We start from the raw sequence: 15,630 nt of genomic DNA on the forward strand, positions 1-15,630 counted from the left end.
TGATCAAAGATGAATGAGTGTGGACCAGCGGCGCTCTGCACTGTGGACTGCACTCAGTGACGAGGGGTGACAAGGTGCAGCAGGTTCATCATTCATTGCCTGTGTGTTTTTTCCTCCTTTTTTAAAATCATTTCTTATACTTTTGCACTGGTTTTTTACTTCTTACTTCTTTAGCACTACATCATTATCAATTCCTCAAATTCTCTAACTTGTGCTCTTCTATTATGTAAGGGGGGAGCTGTGGGTAAAAGCAGAAGCAAAGCAGGCCATTTAGTCATGATGTCAGGGATGTATTAAGAGGAGCTTCCAATGGGTAAGTGAACAACATAAAGAAAGAGTTACAATACACATGGTTAACTAATCATAAGTGATCCATGGTGATTAATACACAAATTAATGCAGAATCCTGGATTCCTGTTGCTCTCTAAGACATTAGTCTCCATGAGTTTGTATGACTTATGCATCATCTAGCAGTAAACAATCACTAATAATTCCTAGTGACTTGATCAGACCTTAGTGGGGTGCAGTAAAGTCAGGTTCATGATGTGGTAGGTTTAGATCCACATTGTAATAATGTTGTTTTAAAGCAAGGGCCCATGTGATTAGATACAGATTGTGCAACTATTCAAGAAGCTCATAGAAACACACAACATGATCGAAGACAGTAGAAATAATATGAATGCATCAAAAATGACATGAAACCGTATTCAGTGATTGTGAAGCACTGATTCCCTCTTTAAGTGATCATATTCACTCATCATATTTGATATGTGGACCTAATAGTAAACTTTTACAACAATTTATTTCCAAAGATTTAGGTATTCTGGAAGTGGGTAGTACTCATATAATGAGAGCGGTAGTACATCATTTGGACCTGAATTCAAATTCAGATCCGCAGCTAATGTGTGTTTCTTATAAATGGGTGTTTCAAACAAAATGGGTAAAATGGTTAAAACTTTTAAATGTCATATATTTCGCCTGGTGTTTGGGAGAGCAGACCTCTGCTTCTGTTAGATGGGATGCCTTCAAGGCTTTCATCAGGGGTCCAATTAATAGTTACATTTGTACAAAAATGAAACCATACACGGGGGAAAAAATTAAAATTTCAGAATCTAAAATTAAAAAATGATTTAGAGAGATTTCTTTTTTTTTTCTTTTTTACACAAAAGGGGCATAATAGCTCAGAAACTGAAAAGGACGTAACCCAGTATAACAATCTCACAGCTGGTCCACTGCAAATTTGATGAGTCTTAAACTGACTTATTTTGATGAGGGAGAGAAACCTAGCTGGAAAATCAACTTCAGAAAAGGAAGAGGGAATTGATCACAAGGACACAGTCTAGTAGATATCATGGACACAAATAAAGCAAAGAGTTCTACACCAATGTCTATAAATCTGATCACAATACCAAACTACACCACAACATTATTTTTCGATATGTCAGAGTCATTATGTGTATTTATACATTTAATACATACTGTTTGGGAAGAAAGTGATGGCCGTGCATGGACATAATTCTTTATATCCATCCATCCATTATATATACTGCTTATCCTTAAGGGTCACAAGGGTCTGTCACAGGGCCAACACATAGAGACAGACAACTATTCACACTTGTGATTTTTACATGCTCTTCAAAAAGTTAAGGTGCAAAAAGGCACAAACATTGTGAAAGTTAAGGGAAAAAAACACTACAGGGGTCAGAAGCAGAGCAGCAGTCCTCCTCAGTGCACCACACTGCCGCTCGCATGTCTTTCCATCTTTTCCATCACATCATTCTTGTTGCCTCCTCCTGCCCCTTTGCTGGTCCTACATCACCCAAGTTTAGAAACTGGACCACTAAAACGATGCTAACTGCTTATCCATTAGATGCCATTACAAAAGTCTGCAGTATTTAGGCGTGTAAGCGGTCACTTCTTTTTAAAAACATTTCTCTTCTCATGTTCACTAAGACTTTTCAGAAGGTGAATTCATTGATCTAAACCTGCCACTTCACATCACCCTAGACTGTTTTTTTTTTTTTTTTAAATGGTTTTATGCTCTGCTCTATCGCCTGATAACAAAGTGAGAGCAGCAAGTGGTTGAGATTTGGAGCAAGAGCTCCATTCAGGTCAATAGTTGCTGCTGTCAGTGAATAAAGACAAGCCAAACATACAAGAGAGGAAGTGTGAATGGAGATATTTCAACATTGCTATTACAGTGAAGTGGGAGGGTATGAAGGGGGGGATTGAAATATACAGTGCTTGATCTCACACGTAGTGATTGTCACCTCCTACCTTGAGGTTTGATAACTGATCAATTGTCAGGTTCTGCAGCTGCACTGGAAAAAAACTTCAGTATCATTTTGATGTTTGCAGTTACTCTGACAGCCTTAGGTGCTTTGGTGATACATCTGACTACTTGTGAGACATCTCCACTTGAACCAACCACAATTGAGCCCACCCATTTTGTTACTTTTCTACACGTCTCTGTGTCTCAAGCCTCTTTTTGTTTCCACGGCCCCTTTGAGGCAACACCCTCTGACAACCTCTGGAGGACATTTTCACACTGCATTGTCTTTCAGTTACAGAGAGAGCGTGGCAGGAATGGCAGAGGGTGGATATCCCTCTGTGTATGTGGTGGACAGCCGTGCCACCCGGCCCACCGTGCCACCCAGGCTGGGGCAGGAGCGACGGCGTACCGGGGTGGCACAGACCCTGCTCATTCTGCTGGTGAGCCTGGCGTTGTGTGGGATGGTCATAGAAGCCTGCTTCATCTACCGTCTCTACAAGCATGAATCTGTGAGTATTGACCCCATCTCTGAGTCTGAACCTGCCTACGATACCTCAAACTGTATCATCTTGTGGCTCCTTATCAACTGAAGATCATAGTGCTTCTTTGTTTCATTACATTTACTTTTGAATCCCTTTGAACCATAGTAGTCATATAAGCACAACACCTTTCTCTCGCTTTCAGTTTTCCCTTACTTGTTTTCAGTCACTCTCTTGATAACACCTTTAGCTTTCCTTTAAATACTCGAATGGGAATTCTTCTGGTTTTCTCAACAACTTTTTGCAAAATTGTCATTTCCCGAAATGAAATGCATATATATTGGTACTGTTATACTAAGGTAAAATCTCTAGACAAAGATAGCCAAGTACAAAAATGAGTAATTTTAGAATAAAACAACGCCGTGAAATATCATGAAAGCAGCACGTTTCATGTGCTGGTTTTGAAAAAGTGACTTTAGAACTGTAAAATCTCAACATTGGGAGTTTTAATACAAGGTAGAAACACTATGACAGATGCATTTCATAGAGTCACATGCTTACATGCGGGAAACTGCCTTCTTTGTCATGCATAGCCAAGCAAAGGCACCAGTAAACCAAAAGGACCCTCGTGATAGAAACAAAACTCCACTCTGATCCACTGATTGCTTTCTGCATAAACTGCTGACAGTGAAATAATTTCACTATTATGGGGAAGAGAGGGTGGAGATGGAGAAGTACATTAAAGTCCGGTTACGGAGAATTGCATTGACGTCCCTGTGGGTAAGGTGGGGGGGTGGGAAAGGGGCACGCAGACTGGATATTTACTTCAAGCCTACTTCACAGTCACTAACTGTGTTGCTGTGACTAAGTTTCCTGTCCTTGCCTGACGCTGTGTGAGGGCAGCAGTCGTTGGTCTGGGTGTTGCATGGGCTCTCTTGGTTTGAAACTGCAAACAACACGCACACGAACAAGGGATGGTGAAGAAACGGAAGTGGTCTGTAGCATTATCGTCATCTACCTATTGCTCCTCAGCAGACAGACCTGTCCTGCTTTGCTCTGCATAAAGTTAACATGGTAGAAAAACTAAAAACAGCCCGTAGACACAATTCAGATTTCATGATGTGTGTTTTTGATGGGGTTTATTTGTAAAGATACGCTTACTTATAACAAAAGTGTACTTTATTACGTCGTATTTTCACAATCCAATCTTAGCTCACAAACATATATGAATATTTTGGTTTTATTTCCATTGCAGGCCAACTCAGAATTGTCATCCAAGCTCATTTCAGGTATGTCTCAACTTTTTACTCGGTTGATAAATATCTTCAGGTACTTAATCCACATCAGTGACATTGTGTTGCGTCCTCACACAGATAAAGATTTACATTCTCCCATTATGAGGCCCAATCTTGAGCTTGTTCCTTCCAAACCGGTTGCACATCTGACAGGTGAGACCAACGTTGATGTTGCTTCTGTTTTGGTGTTGTTCAGTTTCAGTCATGTGATCAAAATGCTTCTTTATAATTAAGAAAGAATCACACTTCACATTGTTGCTGTTTTTCCCAGATGGACAAGATGTAGTTCATGGAAGTCGAATAATGGCATGGAGCATGGATGCAGAACCTCTCATCTATCAAATGGACTACAAAGACAAAAAGCTTGTCATTCAGAAGGATGGTTTTTACAATGTCTATTCCAAGGTTTCCTTCTTAGACAGCGGCACGTTTCACCACTCCATTCAAATGGAAACTAAGCGTTATGTTGGGAAAAGTATTCCCCTTCTGGCGTCCAGGAAATACTCAGAGGTGTCCAGAAAATTCCTGCAGTCCAACAGTTTCCTGGGTGGAGTGTTTCACCTGAATGAAGGTGATGCCCTTTTTGTGCAACTGAGCAACACCTCAAAAATATTGCGGCACAAATCCTTTGAGAACATCTTTGGTGCATATATGATATAAATATCGTATTGATATTTCCCCTCACAAATCTAAAAGAGTAAATAAAAGTGAAAAAAATGTTACAGAATCTTCTCAGGGATTAGCACTTCTCTTTGTAATGAAAAAACAGGTCAACCTCTACAGAGAGGAGTGAAAACCTCTGAAAGTGTTTTGAAGTACAGGACTGTGCTGGCGGCTTTCTTAATCTTCAATTTTTGAATTGTGTAATTGCCTGACTGTTACAAAATGACTCCTCAATCACTTTCAAGCTAAAATTAAAAACAGAAACTTTGACCATTCACATTTCCTTTCGATTTCTGCTGTAAAACATCCCGCATCATATTTATTTATTCCTGCCGTGGCAACTTGAATGATATAACCGCGTTTATCCTGCTGTATTCATGTGCAATAATGTATACAAAACAGCAAAATAAAAAAAAGAATGATTTGCACGTCTTGGCAAGTTGGTTTTCTTGAGCCTTTCCTTCGGTCGTCACGTGGGTTGAAGTGAGCGCCTGCATGCACTTCCTGCCGTGTCGTGCTCGAGCCTTTGCAGAGTGGTCTCAGTAGCAGCAAATATTTCCCCCACTCGGTTAAACCGCATCACACACACACACACACTTTAGTATGATAGTGACCCAGAAAAATAAAGTGTCAATATGCCAACCAACCTGAATATGCTCATGCTGTGATACTGACTTTGAAGCTCAGCAGTAAAACATCTATGACAAATGTAGCTCTCTTCAGAGCTGGGAGAGACAAAAGGACAATGTTTGTATTCCATACATTCAGATCAGCTTTCTTATACCTGTAATGCTCTGTGGATGATCATTTTCATCACCATGGCGACAGGCCTGCTGACACGCGTGTCCAAACACCAAGCCTTCAACACGCTTAGATGGGTTTTTTTTTTCTTTCTCTTTTCTCTCACACTCACTGTTCACTTTCCCCTCAGCTGTGTCTGTTCGAAGAAGCAGCTCTTGAAAACACCCACAGGGTTGTATATTTGTAAACTGGAGAGGAAGTGGTAGTGGGGGCAGCTGGGGGGAGGCGGGGGGGTGGAAAGGGCGAGGGTGTGGGGGGTTATGTGTGTCAGCAGCAGATTGCCTGACTCACTTTCCAACCCCAGACCTGGAGAACAATGGCTGCTGAAAATGTACTCTAACAGGACGTGTAGGTTAAGTAAACCTAAAATTAATTTCCCCTCAGGCACATAGTATCGATACCACACTCAGGGGTGAGAATAATTACAGCTCAGGGCTTACTTTTATCAATGAATAAGCAACCACGTGGTCTGTTAAATCAGGGATGGCCTCGGCTCAGACGTTTTATATTGTCTCCTTTTTTCGTGAGTGCTTCTCACTGCATGTGTGAGTCATCATCTTCCAGCGCTGGCTGACCTGTGAGGTGTGAGAAACTGTGGGGAACTGCGACGGCTGTGTGGTTGGGGTTCATGATGTTGGTTTCTCTCTCATTATCAAACTTTGGTCTAGACATGACTTTTACAGGGAATCTGTGTGGGGCGAGAGCACTCTATAATTGGCTATAATCTCAAACACATTATTCAGACTTCCATATATGAAACCATCATTTTCCTTTCATAAACTACGACTGCTTTGTCAGATAACGATGTGCTGAGACACTGTCAGTAGTTACAATGCTAGTCTGGGAATGAAGCACTACCATTTTAGTCACTTAGAAGCCTTTTTTCCTTCAGTGAAGCAACATGTGATGCATACAGTAACATTTCGATGCCAAGCAAAACTGAAAGAGGTCTCAGGTTACGCAGCTAAATGCTGTCCTCTTGTGTTGGTCTCTAGATGAAGTTGACTTACAATGAAGTGCTGCCATTTGAATTATCTGTGAGCAGTGGATACGGTGCCCACTTTGCTGCTGAGTCTATTCAAAATATTGCTCCTTAGGAATCTTTTCTCAGGAAATCCACTCCTTTTGCTTTCACATATTTGATATTAATGTCTGTTTAACCTGAGGTATGAAGTCCAGTGGCTGTGTTTATGCTTTTCCCCCCAAACATAATCACACATATCTCGAGTTCATTCATTACATTGATTGATTGAGAATCTCTAATATTTTCATGTGTACCTGTAAGTAATCAGCAAGCTCTAAATAAGTAAATAATTCAGGGACATCATGACATGTGAAATGAAGAAGAAATATTTAAGATACTGCATCACTAGCAATTAATTTATGCAAATATGTGGCACTAACTAACTCCTTAACTCCGTTGTATGAAAGGTTCCCTTGAGTTTTAGACGTTATAGGAGGCAGGTGCTGCAAAATAATAGAAGAGCATGTTTATTCAGTTAACAAACACTGAAACATGTCTGACGATTCGGTGGAAAAGATGGAAATCGGCGGTTAGGGCTTTCACAGAAGCTGCCATACATCTTGGATACACCACTGTGTCTCAACATCAGGCAGTGGAAAGCAAGGCTAGGAACAAACAAGCCCATGCAGATGCCACTAATGAATGAGACAGAGTGGGCGATGACTGGGTATGTCGACTATCTGTATTTCAATTCATCATCTTAGACCTCTCCTCAGTGCAATCGAAAGCTGCGGTGGCAACAGCTAATGGAGCAAGCAGTACGAGATATGGGTCTCTGTGGTTGAGGTTTTCAAAAAGAAGAGTTTTCAAATGAAATCTCAATAACTTGGAAAATCTGTCTCTTGGTTGTGATGACTAATATATTGTTCCGATGGTATTTCGTGTGCCGTGTCTGTGTGTGTGTCTGTCGCTGTGGTGCAGCCAGTAGATATGATGCTGGATGTTTGCGTAAGGTGCACATTTTATTTTGCTTTGTCACTGGTGGGCATATTCTTCAACAGCATTCGATGGGGAGGGTCCCGCTGTAACTTTCTATTAAGTGAGTCATTATCTGTGGGGTCCCACTGCTAACTTGTGACCTCTCACTTTCACTTTAAGTTCATGGTCTCGAAAATGACATCACACTAAGTCATCATTATGATTGAATTCTCTCTCTTTAGCTCCATGTTGGGGTCTTGAAACACAACAAATATAATAAACAGCTTGAGGAAATATATATATAATATAATCATAACATTGTTGCAGTTACATTGATGTGGTCAGATGCAAAGACGCATGTTTAAAGGTTACCAGAAGAATGCCTAATGTAATGTAAATATTTCTTAACACATGAAACTTTTCACATAAACCACCATAAGTCGTGATTTTACGTGTCATTTTGTGTTTGAAAGTAGTGAAGGAGATTCGGAGGTTAGTTCCGTCAAGTCATTTTTCACTTTAAACTTACATTACGAAAACAGAATACTACTGTATGTTATTGTGGTTACATAATTAACAAAAATAGATCGAATTCATTTCTTAAAATTGTTACAGATTGTGAAAAAATGTGAAGATACTTTTGATAATACTTACTAACCATGCTGTCCAGTTTGTAACATCTTAGCTTAATATTATTGCAATGGTTAAAGGTTCTCTATATGACATTTACAACATTATAGAACATTAAACAGCTATTTGCTATATAAAGACACAGTGGAGTAATGGAGACCTGAGCGAACAGCGTACAGAGAAACCGAGCAGCCCAGGGGGTTAGGAACAGATTTAACACAGTGGCCAAACCAAAATTTCTTTTGAGCATCACAAACCCCACATGAAATGATGCGTTTCACCACCAGAATTTGATCCATATAGCCTGATAACATTTGTTGAGTTTAGAGGAGCCACGCGATTAAATAACTGCACCCCCACTCAAGAGAGCAGACGGCTAACTGCAAGTTAGTTTGCTCAGCAGTCTCTGCCAACCCTATGGGGTCCACAGAGATTCATCTAGTCATCACTCATGTTTGGTCTGAGATGTTGACATATGATATAGAGAATCTTTAATAAAGAAAACACTGTACATACTTTTGACCCACTTAGAAATATGTATGCCACACAATGACACACATTGTCACACAGTGACGTACATTCATTAGTTATTCGCTGTCCATGGAAGTTTGTTAAAGCCACTATATACCTGTATGTTATATATACTTAAGGTCAAAGTCATAAATAAATACAACATAAATATATCATCAATACAGTTCAACGCATATCAAAAAATAAATCATCAAGTGGAAACTCCAACAAGAAAGTAAGATTGCTTCATTCTGAAAATCTGCTTCACTGACTAAAATGTGCGTCTTGATCACAGCTATTTGGGACCTATGCAATATACAAGGAAGAAATCCCCCCAGACCGACAGTATACTTCATGTTCCTACATTTCTATTGTACTACACAGCTGAGTTTTAAAGTGGGAGTTTGAAAAACAACTTTAAGCATAACAGCAGAGAAACAGATTTGTAGTGATTATGTCAACCTTAGACCAATCCTGAGCTGCTATACTGTATATTTACTTTACTGGTCAGAGTAATTGGACATTGAATCAATGTAAATTCTGTTTTAGGGTGGATTTTTCTTTTTAGTAGACCAGAATCGAAAAGGATTGAGCTTTTACCCAACCTGTGGGCAAAAGACAGTCTTCAATATTGAATCCAGTTCTCTCTGACTGTAGGAAGACTGTTAAGTGATTTGCTGATCTGGTGATCCAAATGCAAAGAGAGAGGTCTGTTACCACCTTTGCATTTGAGCAGGTTTGGTGCAGATGGGGTCCAGAGCCGGACAGGTGCTGGAGCATGCCACATTTAAAATATAGATATGTAATGTATCAGAGCTGCACTTAAGGCTTCCGAATGTAGATAATATCCAGGTGGGTGAGATATTCGGTTTCATCTATATCAGCGTTCGGTGGGTTTAAGGTGACCCTCAGGATGCTTCCAGCAGGCAGCATCTCTGCCTTTCCGAGGAGGCCTGTGCTGCATGTGTTCGTGTTAATCCAACCCTGCAGGAGGATTTTTTCTTTTGTTTCGGTAAAAAGCTGCTTCAGACTGACTGTCTGGTTCGATCTCAGTGTTCCATTACACGAACACTTACATGTCTTTAGTTTCACCTGAAGATTTAGGAAGTAATATCCGTCCTTCCTTATGGCCAGGTCTTCTGTGTTATCTGAGATCAGGGCTGGAGTTGGATCATTTGCTTTCCATTCAATTTTTTTGTTGACTGTGGGTGACAGAAAAGCTTCTATTAGCTGCGTTCAGATTATCTTGTGCTAATATGTATCACCTGCCAGTGTACTGAGTGTTAGTAATGAAAGTAGATGTGATTAAATTGTATTGTGCTGTGAGTTGCATGTTCCCTCTGGCCTATATTGTCTGTACTTCCAACAGCTTGTGAGTGGTGACCTGACTCATTGTGTGCACTTTCTTACAGCCTTTTATCATACAATCTGAGAGCGGAAATACTTAAGACCGGACAACTTTACCTTGACTAGCCTTAAAGGTGAGCATTTGACCTTCGCCCAAGAGAAGCCCGTTCTCAGAGAGAGACTGTTGAAAGAGGAAGAAATCTATTAATCCCCAAAATATAGCAAAATCTAACTTTAAAGAGAAAGACACAGACCAGCTACATAGACGGAACATTTTTCGAAATGTGTTGTGTTGTCCTCTGAGACTAGCACCTCCATCTTAAAAGTGAGAACAGAATAGATCAAACACTATCTTCAGAAGGAAAACGAAGAGACAACAGTTTAGTTTAGTGGCATTTCCCCGAATGTGGCAATGACGTCATTGTGCTTCCTCCAAGACATGAGGAGAGCGGTTAGACTCTCTGACATTAATAACTCAGAGGAAAAATCATTTGATACAGATCTGCCTGGTCTGCACAATTTGCGTGTTTGGAATATTGGGACTGCATTATAAACAACTAATAGCAATAGCATGGCAGCTGAATCAACAAGAGCAGGTGTATTCAGATTGTGGGAATATATAACACAACAGAGTGAGGTCAACAGCACTCTGAAGCAGCGGTTATCTTACCAAAGGTGCATTGTTTTCCTGGGGTTTCTTTGTACTCTCTGGAGCTACAGTGCTACTGTTCTGATACTGGAGAAAGAAACAGAAGCACAAAATATGCTTATAATATATGTTACAATGGGGTTTTGAAAAACATAAGTGCCGGTGAATAAAGGTTGACCCAAATGTCGGTGCCATTCATTTTCTCTAAATGGCAATTGTTGATCAAAATTTAGATTGAAAAGCACTGTGTGTTCTCCTGTAAAATACTGAACTATCTAATCTATTCAACTTATCTAAACAAGCATTTTTATCTGAATAACACGAAAAAACTTTCCCTGTTCGGGAGTCATGAAAGTGGCCTCTGTAACCAGCTGTGCTACTGACAAAACCACAAGAAAGAACAGATGCACTTGACAGGTGTACCAGTACTGACGTTCATCCTATAGTCTGTTACTTCATTCAGATGCACCAGGGCTTTAGTCAAACTAGTCTACAATGTAAAGTCTGGATCTCATCATTAATGGCCCAAAGATACTGTAGCATTCTGTGAATTCAACCTGTGGATATTTTAAGAGGTCTCACCGGGGCCTGATGTCCGGGCCTGAAGAAGAGGATGATGAACACGAGCTGGATAATGGAGAGGATGGTGGTCCATAACAGGAGGACATGGATCAGGGACTGCTGGGTAGGCTGTGGCATCGTCAGTCCGACGGCAGAGCACAGAGTGGCCTGAGCCTGGGGAGCACAGGAAGACAGATGTGAAGAGCTGACGACTGTACAGGTCCCGAGTTTCCTCTGCTGTGTGCGTGCACTCGCTTCCTGAGCTCAGCGTGTGCATGTGATGAGGACGTTTTGATATCTGACTGAGCTCTAGTAGTGCCCTGAGTATCTAAATTACAAAGAGGAATACAGATGGTACTTTCCCCTCTATATGCTACAGAATGCATGCACAGCAGACCCAGGTTGTATCTGCATCTTGGGGCTGGCCCATTTCTCCTACTCACCACAACTCACATGAAAAAGGAGGAACAAGACTCACTAACAGGGAGACAAGGAAGGAGTGAAGAACTGCTGACATGAATCATTCAGGTCTTTATTTATGATGAGACATTATGAGTGTAGACATGAGTTTTTTTTGCTCACAATAATTGTTGTTTTTTTCCTCTATCTGTCTTTATATTAAACACGATAGAATAAAGTTACTTAACAGACTTAAAACTACTCTAGAGTAGGATTATGTACAGCATGTGAGTAAGGGTTGACTCAAACAAGTAAATAAGAATCTAATTCAAAAATTCAGCATTGAATTATTGAACCTTTCAACCTGGAATTCTGGATTTTTGCAGCATTTTTCTATTAAAATCTTTGGGTAAAAGCTTCAAAAGACAGAAACTGTAGAGATAAAATGAATACAAACTATACAATAATAAACAATTAGGGTATTAACCATTCAAGGACCTGTTGCACCCCAAGAGGAAATTACATTATTTTCTGTGTAAAAGCTAGTCCTGTTCAACTGCTAATTTGGTACAAAGTTGTACTTTATTTAACTGTTCAAGCAACAATGTGTGTCTTTAGATTGAATCGAATAAGCGAGCTAGTGGAGCAAAGACATCCCACAGAATGTCACACTCGATTTCAATGTGGAACTCACAAAATATCATGAAATGTACTATGTACTATTTGCACTTCTTGAAAATTCCCACCTGCACTGAAATTTAGGTTGAGATCACCGAACCTGGTTTCACTTTCTTTGTTTGTACCTTGGTTGGGGAAAGTTTCATGGCAGCAAAACAGGATGGGCTTTGGTTCAGGTATGTGTCATCAGAGTGAAGAAAGGGCTCAAAGACAAAATGATACCTGCGGTGGGCCACTCTGACTCGCAATGGTCAAATAACACACCTAAAAACAAACAAACAAAACACCCACTTGTTACTTTTTACTTAAAACCACAGCGTGCTGTAGAACAGTAGTGTATTTTTGTCAAATAATGTCGCACAGGGCACATCTTTTTCGAATTGAATGGGGAAAGCAGAAGTGCAACTGCGTTCTTCAGAGTCAGCAGAATCCAGTCATGTGTACGTTCAAAAAATAGTGAGTGACTCCTGCCCTGTGATGAGAAACCATGTGGAAATAAAAAGGGAAATAATATTGTTTCAGCAATCTTAACTCCGCATTTCCTGGTGATGCATTACTTTCCAAACAAAAGCCAAACCAAATGTTTTCACCATGAATGAATCATAGTTTCATTTGAGAGGCACAGAGGAAATATTATAATTGATAGAAATCATTCAAACTGACCTTTGACAGAACATGATCAGAGTGAATCAGAATGGATAACGGGCTGCATCAGCAGCCGAAACGGTGACACAGATCAAAAACAACTCAGGGCGATGACTCGAACACGTCGTAGAGCGTCATAGACTGACAGTGACATGTAGTAAACAAAAGGCAGCACTGATATTAACTTGACATCTTTTGATGACATTCAAACCAGTAGAGGAGAGATCATTGTGCCTCCAGCCATTTTAGATCTCAGTGACTACTCTTGTTACAGGCCTGCTGTACCACACTAAACTTCCTCTGAATTTCTGGCCACTAAATGATGAATTACAGCCATCTAGTGGATATAAATCAATAGTGCGTAAAACACACACCTGATGTTGAAGAAGTATAGAAAATGTCAGGCTATAAAACCGTTTGCAAGCTGCTTGTGTTTATGTTTGGCCTACAGTAAATGTAAAACAGCCAAAGTGAAGCTGGTGTTTCACTCTCTGTTTTATTTACATCTCTGAGGGATTCCCCCAAACCAAGCCATGGGTGAGAGCACAGCGAATGTGAATGTGAAGACACATTTCACAAAGGTGCCTTCAAGTACATGAAAAATAACAGAAAAGAGATGATATGACATTTCCACTCATCATATCTGTGTAAACTTATGGAGTATGGAAAGTATCTATATGACCATTTAAAATGGAAACTCTACCTGCAATATATGCATTTTCCCCCTTTCTCTCCCCCCTTCCTCCCATTTAATTTTCTTATTTGGAGTTTGACTAAACATCGATACACGGTTTATGGTAAGTTAAGTTGTGGTCCAAAATTAGAAATATAAGACAACCATTTATTTAGAAAGTGAGGACTTTCTTGCTGATCAAAAGATTTTTGGCAAGTTTGGTGTGTTTTTTGCTTTCACAATAAAAGAAAGAGGCAGATGAGGAAATGCAAAACTGAGGAAGGAAGAAAAATCTTTTTATATTTTCGAGGTACTTTTCATATTCACAGTATCTTTTTCCGTTTTTGCATTGCAAATTTAAATGTAAGCTTTGCCAGTCTCTAATTGAAATGTTTAATTCACTGTAAATTATCAAACCTCCTCTTCAGTCTCTGGGTATTTGATAATATGATAATGGTAGTGGCCCACTCACCCTCGTGATGGCAGAGAAGTAAATGATGTGTTTTCCCTTTTTCTCTCGTCATTGTGGGTAAAACCAAGGATTGTACGTACCCATAAATATTAGAGGAATTCATACAAAAAGCAGAGGAGCTCAGTGAAAATATGAACTGGGAATGTTACATTTAGTCAATTAATTGATTAGTCAAGTTTCCTGATCATTTAAATCACATTTCCAGCAAAAAATGCAACAACACTCCCGTCTCAAAACATCTCAAATGTGAATACTTGCTGGGTTTCTTTGTCTTTTATGGAAAATACTTAAATATTATAAATATCTTGACTTGGGTTCCGTATATTTCCTATCATCTGCCATTTTATAGACCCGACAACTGACTGATTAACTGACAAAATAATCTGCAGTGAAAATAAACTTCAGTTGCAGGCCTAAATAGAAAAGTCACACAAAGGTCTTAAAAGTTTGAAAATGCTTTGAGAGCTGAAGCTGCTGTGTCTCAGTCTGTGCACCAGGTGGCAGGAAGACTCTGACCCACAGTCCACTGCACATCAGCTTAACTCTAACCTGGAGGTCATCAAGTGACAGATGCTGATAATTCATTGATTGAAGAAATAAAACTTGTGCAAACATGCACATTTCATAATCTCCTCTTAAACCTCCTGACAGAAAGACTGCATCATGTGTTCACTGTGTTTTGTCTGTGTGTGTGTGTGTGTGTGTGTGTGTGTGTGTGTGTGTGTGTGTGTGTTGCAAAGGCAGACAGTCAAACATCAGTAGCCTTGTCAATAATGTGGAAAATGAAACTGCCGGACAGTCTTAATGTGTAAGAGCACACTTTGACCATAGAGCAAGAAAATTAAAACATAGAGTAACAGATTATTATTTCTGTAGAGCAAAGCCAGAATGAAACCAGCACCATACGATGGATCTAATCTATGAATCGTTCTAGAAATAAAAACTGACATAAAGTTGAACATAAACTACCGAAAAGTTTATTTTCTGCAGGATTTGTGCAAATGCAAATAAAAAATCTCCTTTAATCTGCGTTGCTGGTGTGGAGAGGCGTCCTGACGGGGGGAGGGACGGCTGACCGGGACGGGACCGGTGCACGGGGGTGAGGACCAGTCTTTACACCGCTGTCACATCAGGTGAAGCCGAACATGCTGCGAGCTGCAGCCTCATCGTAACACTTGGACTTTGCTGGTTTTCGCAACTGCTGCTGCGTCAAGTCAAACGGAATAACACCGGAAGTCACGCGTCTTCTCAACCAGAACCGGTGTTCCGTGGTTACTCCAGCAGAGGCGAGGCGTGCGCGCAACGGGGAGGCACTTTATTTTGAAAGCGTGAGGCGAAAGGAGTGTTTTTTCCCCTGGAGTTTGTGAGACATGAGTGTGAATGCTGGTGCGTTCAGGGAGCAGGAGAACAACACGCTCCCGCACTGAAAACTGAACAAGTTTGTTAAGAGTCTGGACCGAGCTGAACTTTTTCGGATGTTTTTGTTCCCTTCTTTTTCCAGCTGACACTTTTATTTATCTCAACTTTTGTACTTTTTCTTTTGGGGGGGTGGGGGGTGACCAACGTGTGACGCTACCTCAAGTGTCTGCTTGGTTTGGAGACCAGGATCTGCTG

General features: G+C 40.3%; 1 protein-coding gene across 2 annotated transcripts; it reads left to right on the forward strand.

Moving 5' to 3' along the window:
* Window positions 1-2,368: 2,368 nt before the first annotated feature.
* Window positions 2,369-5,062, forward strand: tnfsf14 (TNF superfamily member 14). 2 transcript variants are annotated; one of them, XM_070848394.1, is made up of 4 exons: window positions 2,369-2,781; window positions 4,007-4,040; window positions 4,125-4,199; window positions 4,318-5,062. In XM_070848394.1, exons 1-4 carry the CDS (start codon window positions 2,587-2,589, stop codon window positions 4,704-4,706), a joined length of 693 nt encoding a protein of 230 aa, XP_070704495.1. In that variant the 5' UTR covers window positions 2,369-2,586; the 3' UTR covers window positions 4,707-5,062. The 2 variants fall into 2 exon arrangements, with proteins under 2 accessions (XP_070704495.1, XP_070704494.1); XM_070848393.1 differs by having other exon boundaries at window positions 4,007-4,199.
* Window positions 5,063-15,630: the final 10,568 nt, after the last annotated feature.

This window comes from Pempheris klunzingeri, chromosome 17, assembly GCF_042242105.1.
Source record: "Pempheris klunzingeri isolate RE-2024b chromosome 17, fPemKlu1.hap1, whole genome shotgun sequence".
NCBI lineage: Eukaryota > Metazoa > Chordata > Actinopteri > Acropomatiformes > Pempheridae > Pempheris > Pempheris klunzingeri.

Excerpts from the sequence above, each read along its gene's own strand:
- tnfsf14 (XM_070848393.1), top strand. The coding sequence starts at position 2,587 with ATGGCAGAGGGTGGATATCCCTCTGTGTATGTGGTGGACAGCCGTGCC. Across the intron at positions 2,782-4,006 it reads GTCTCTACAAGCATGAATCT|GCCAACTCAGAATTGTCATC; the intron begins GTGAGTATTGAC and ends TTTCCATTGCAG. Across the intron at positions 4,200-4,317 it reads ACCGGTTGCACATCTGACAG|ATGGACAAGATGTAGTTCAT; the intron begins GTGAGACCAACG and ends TGTTTTTCCCAG.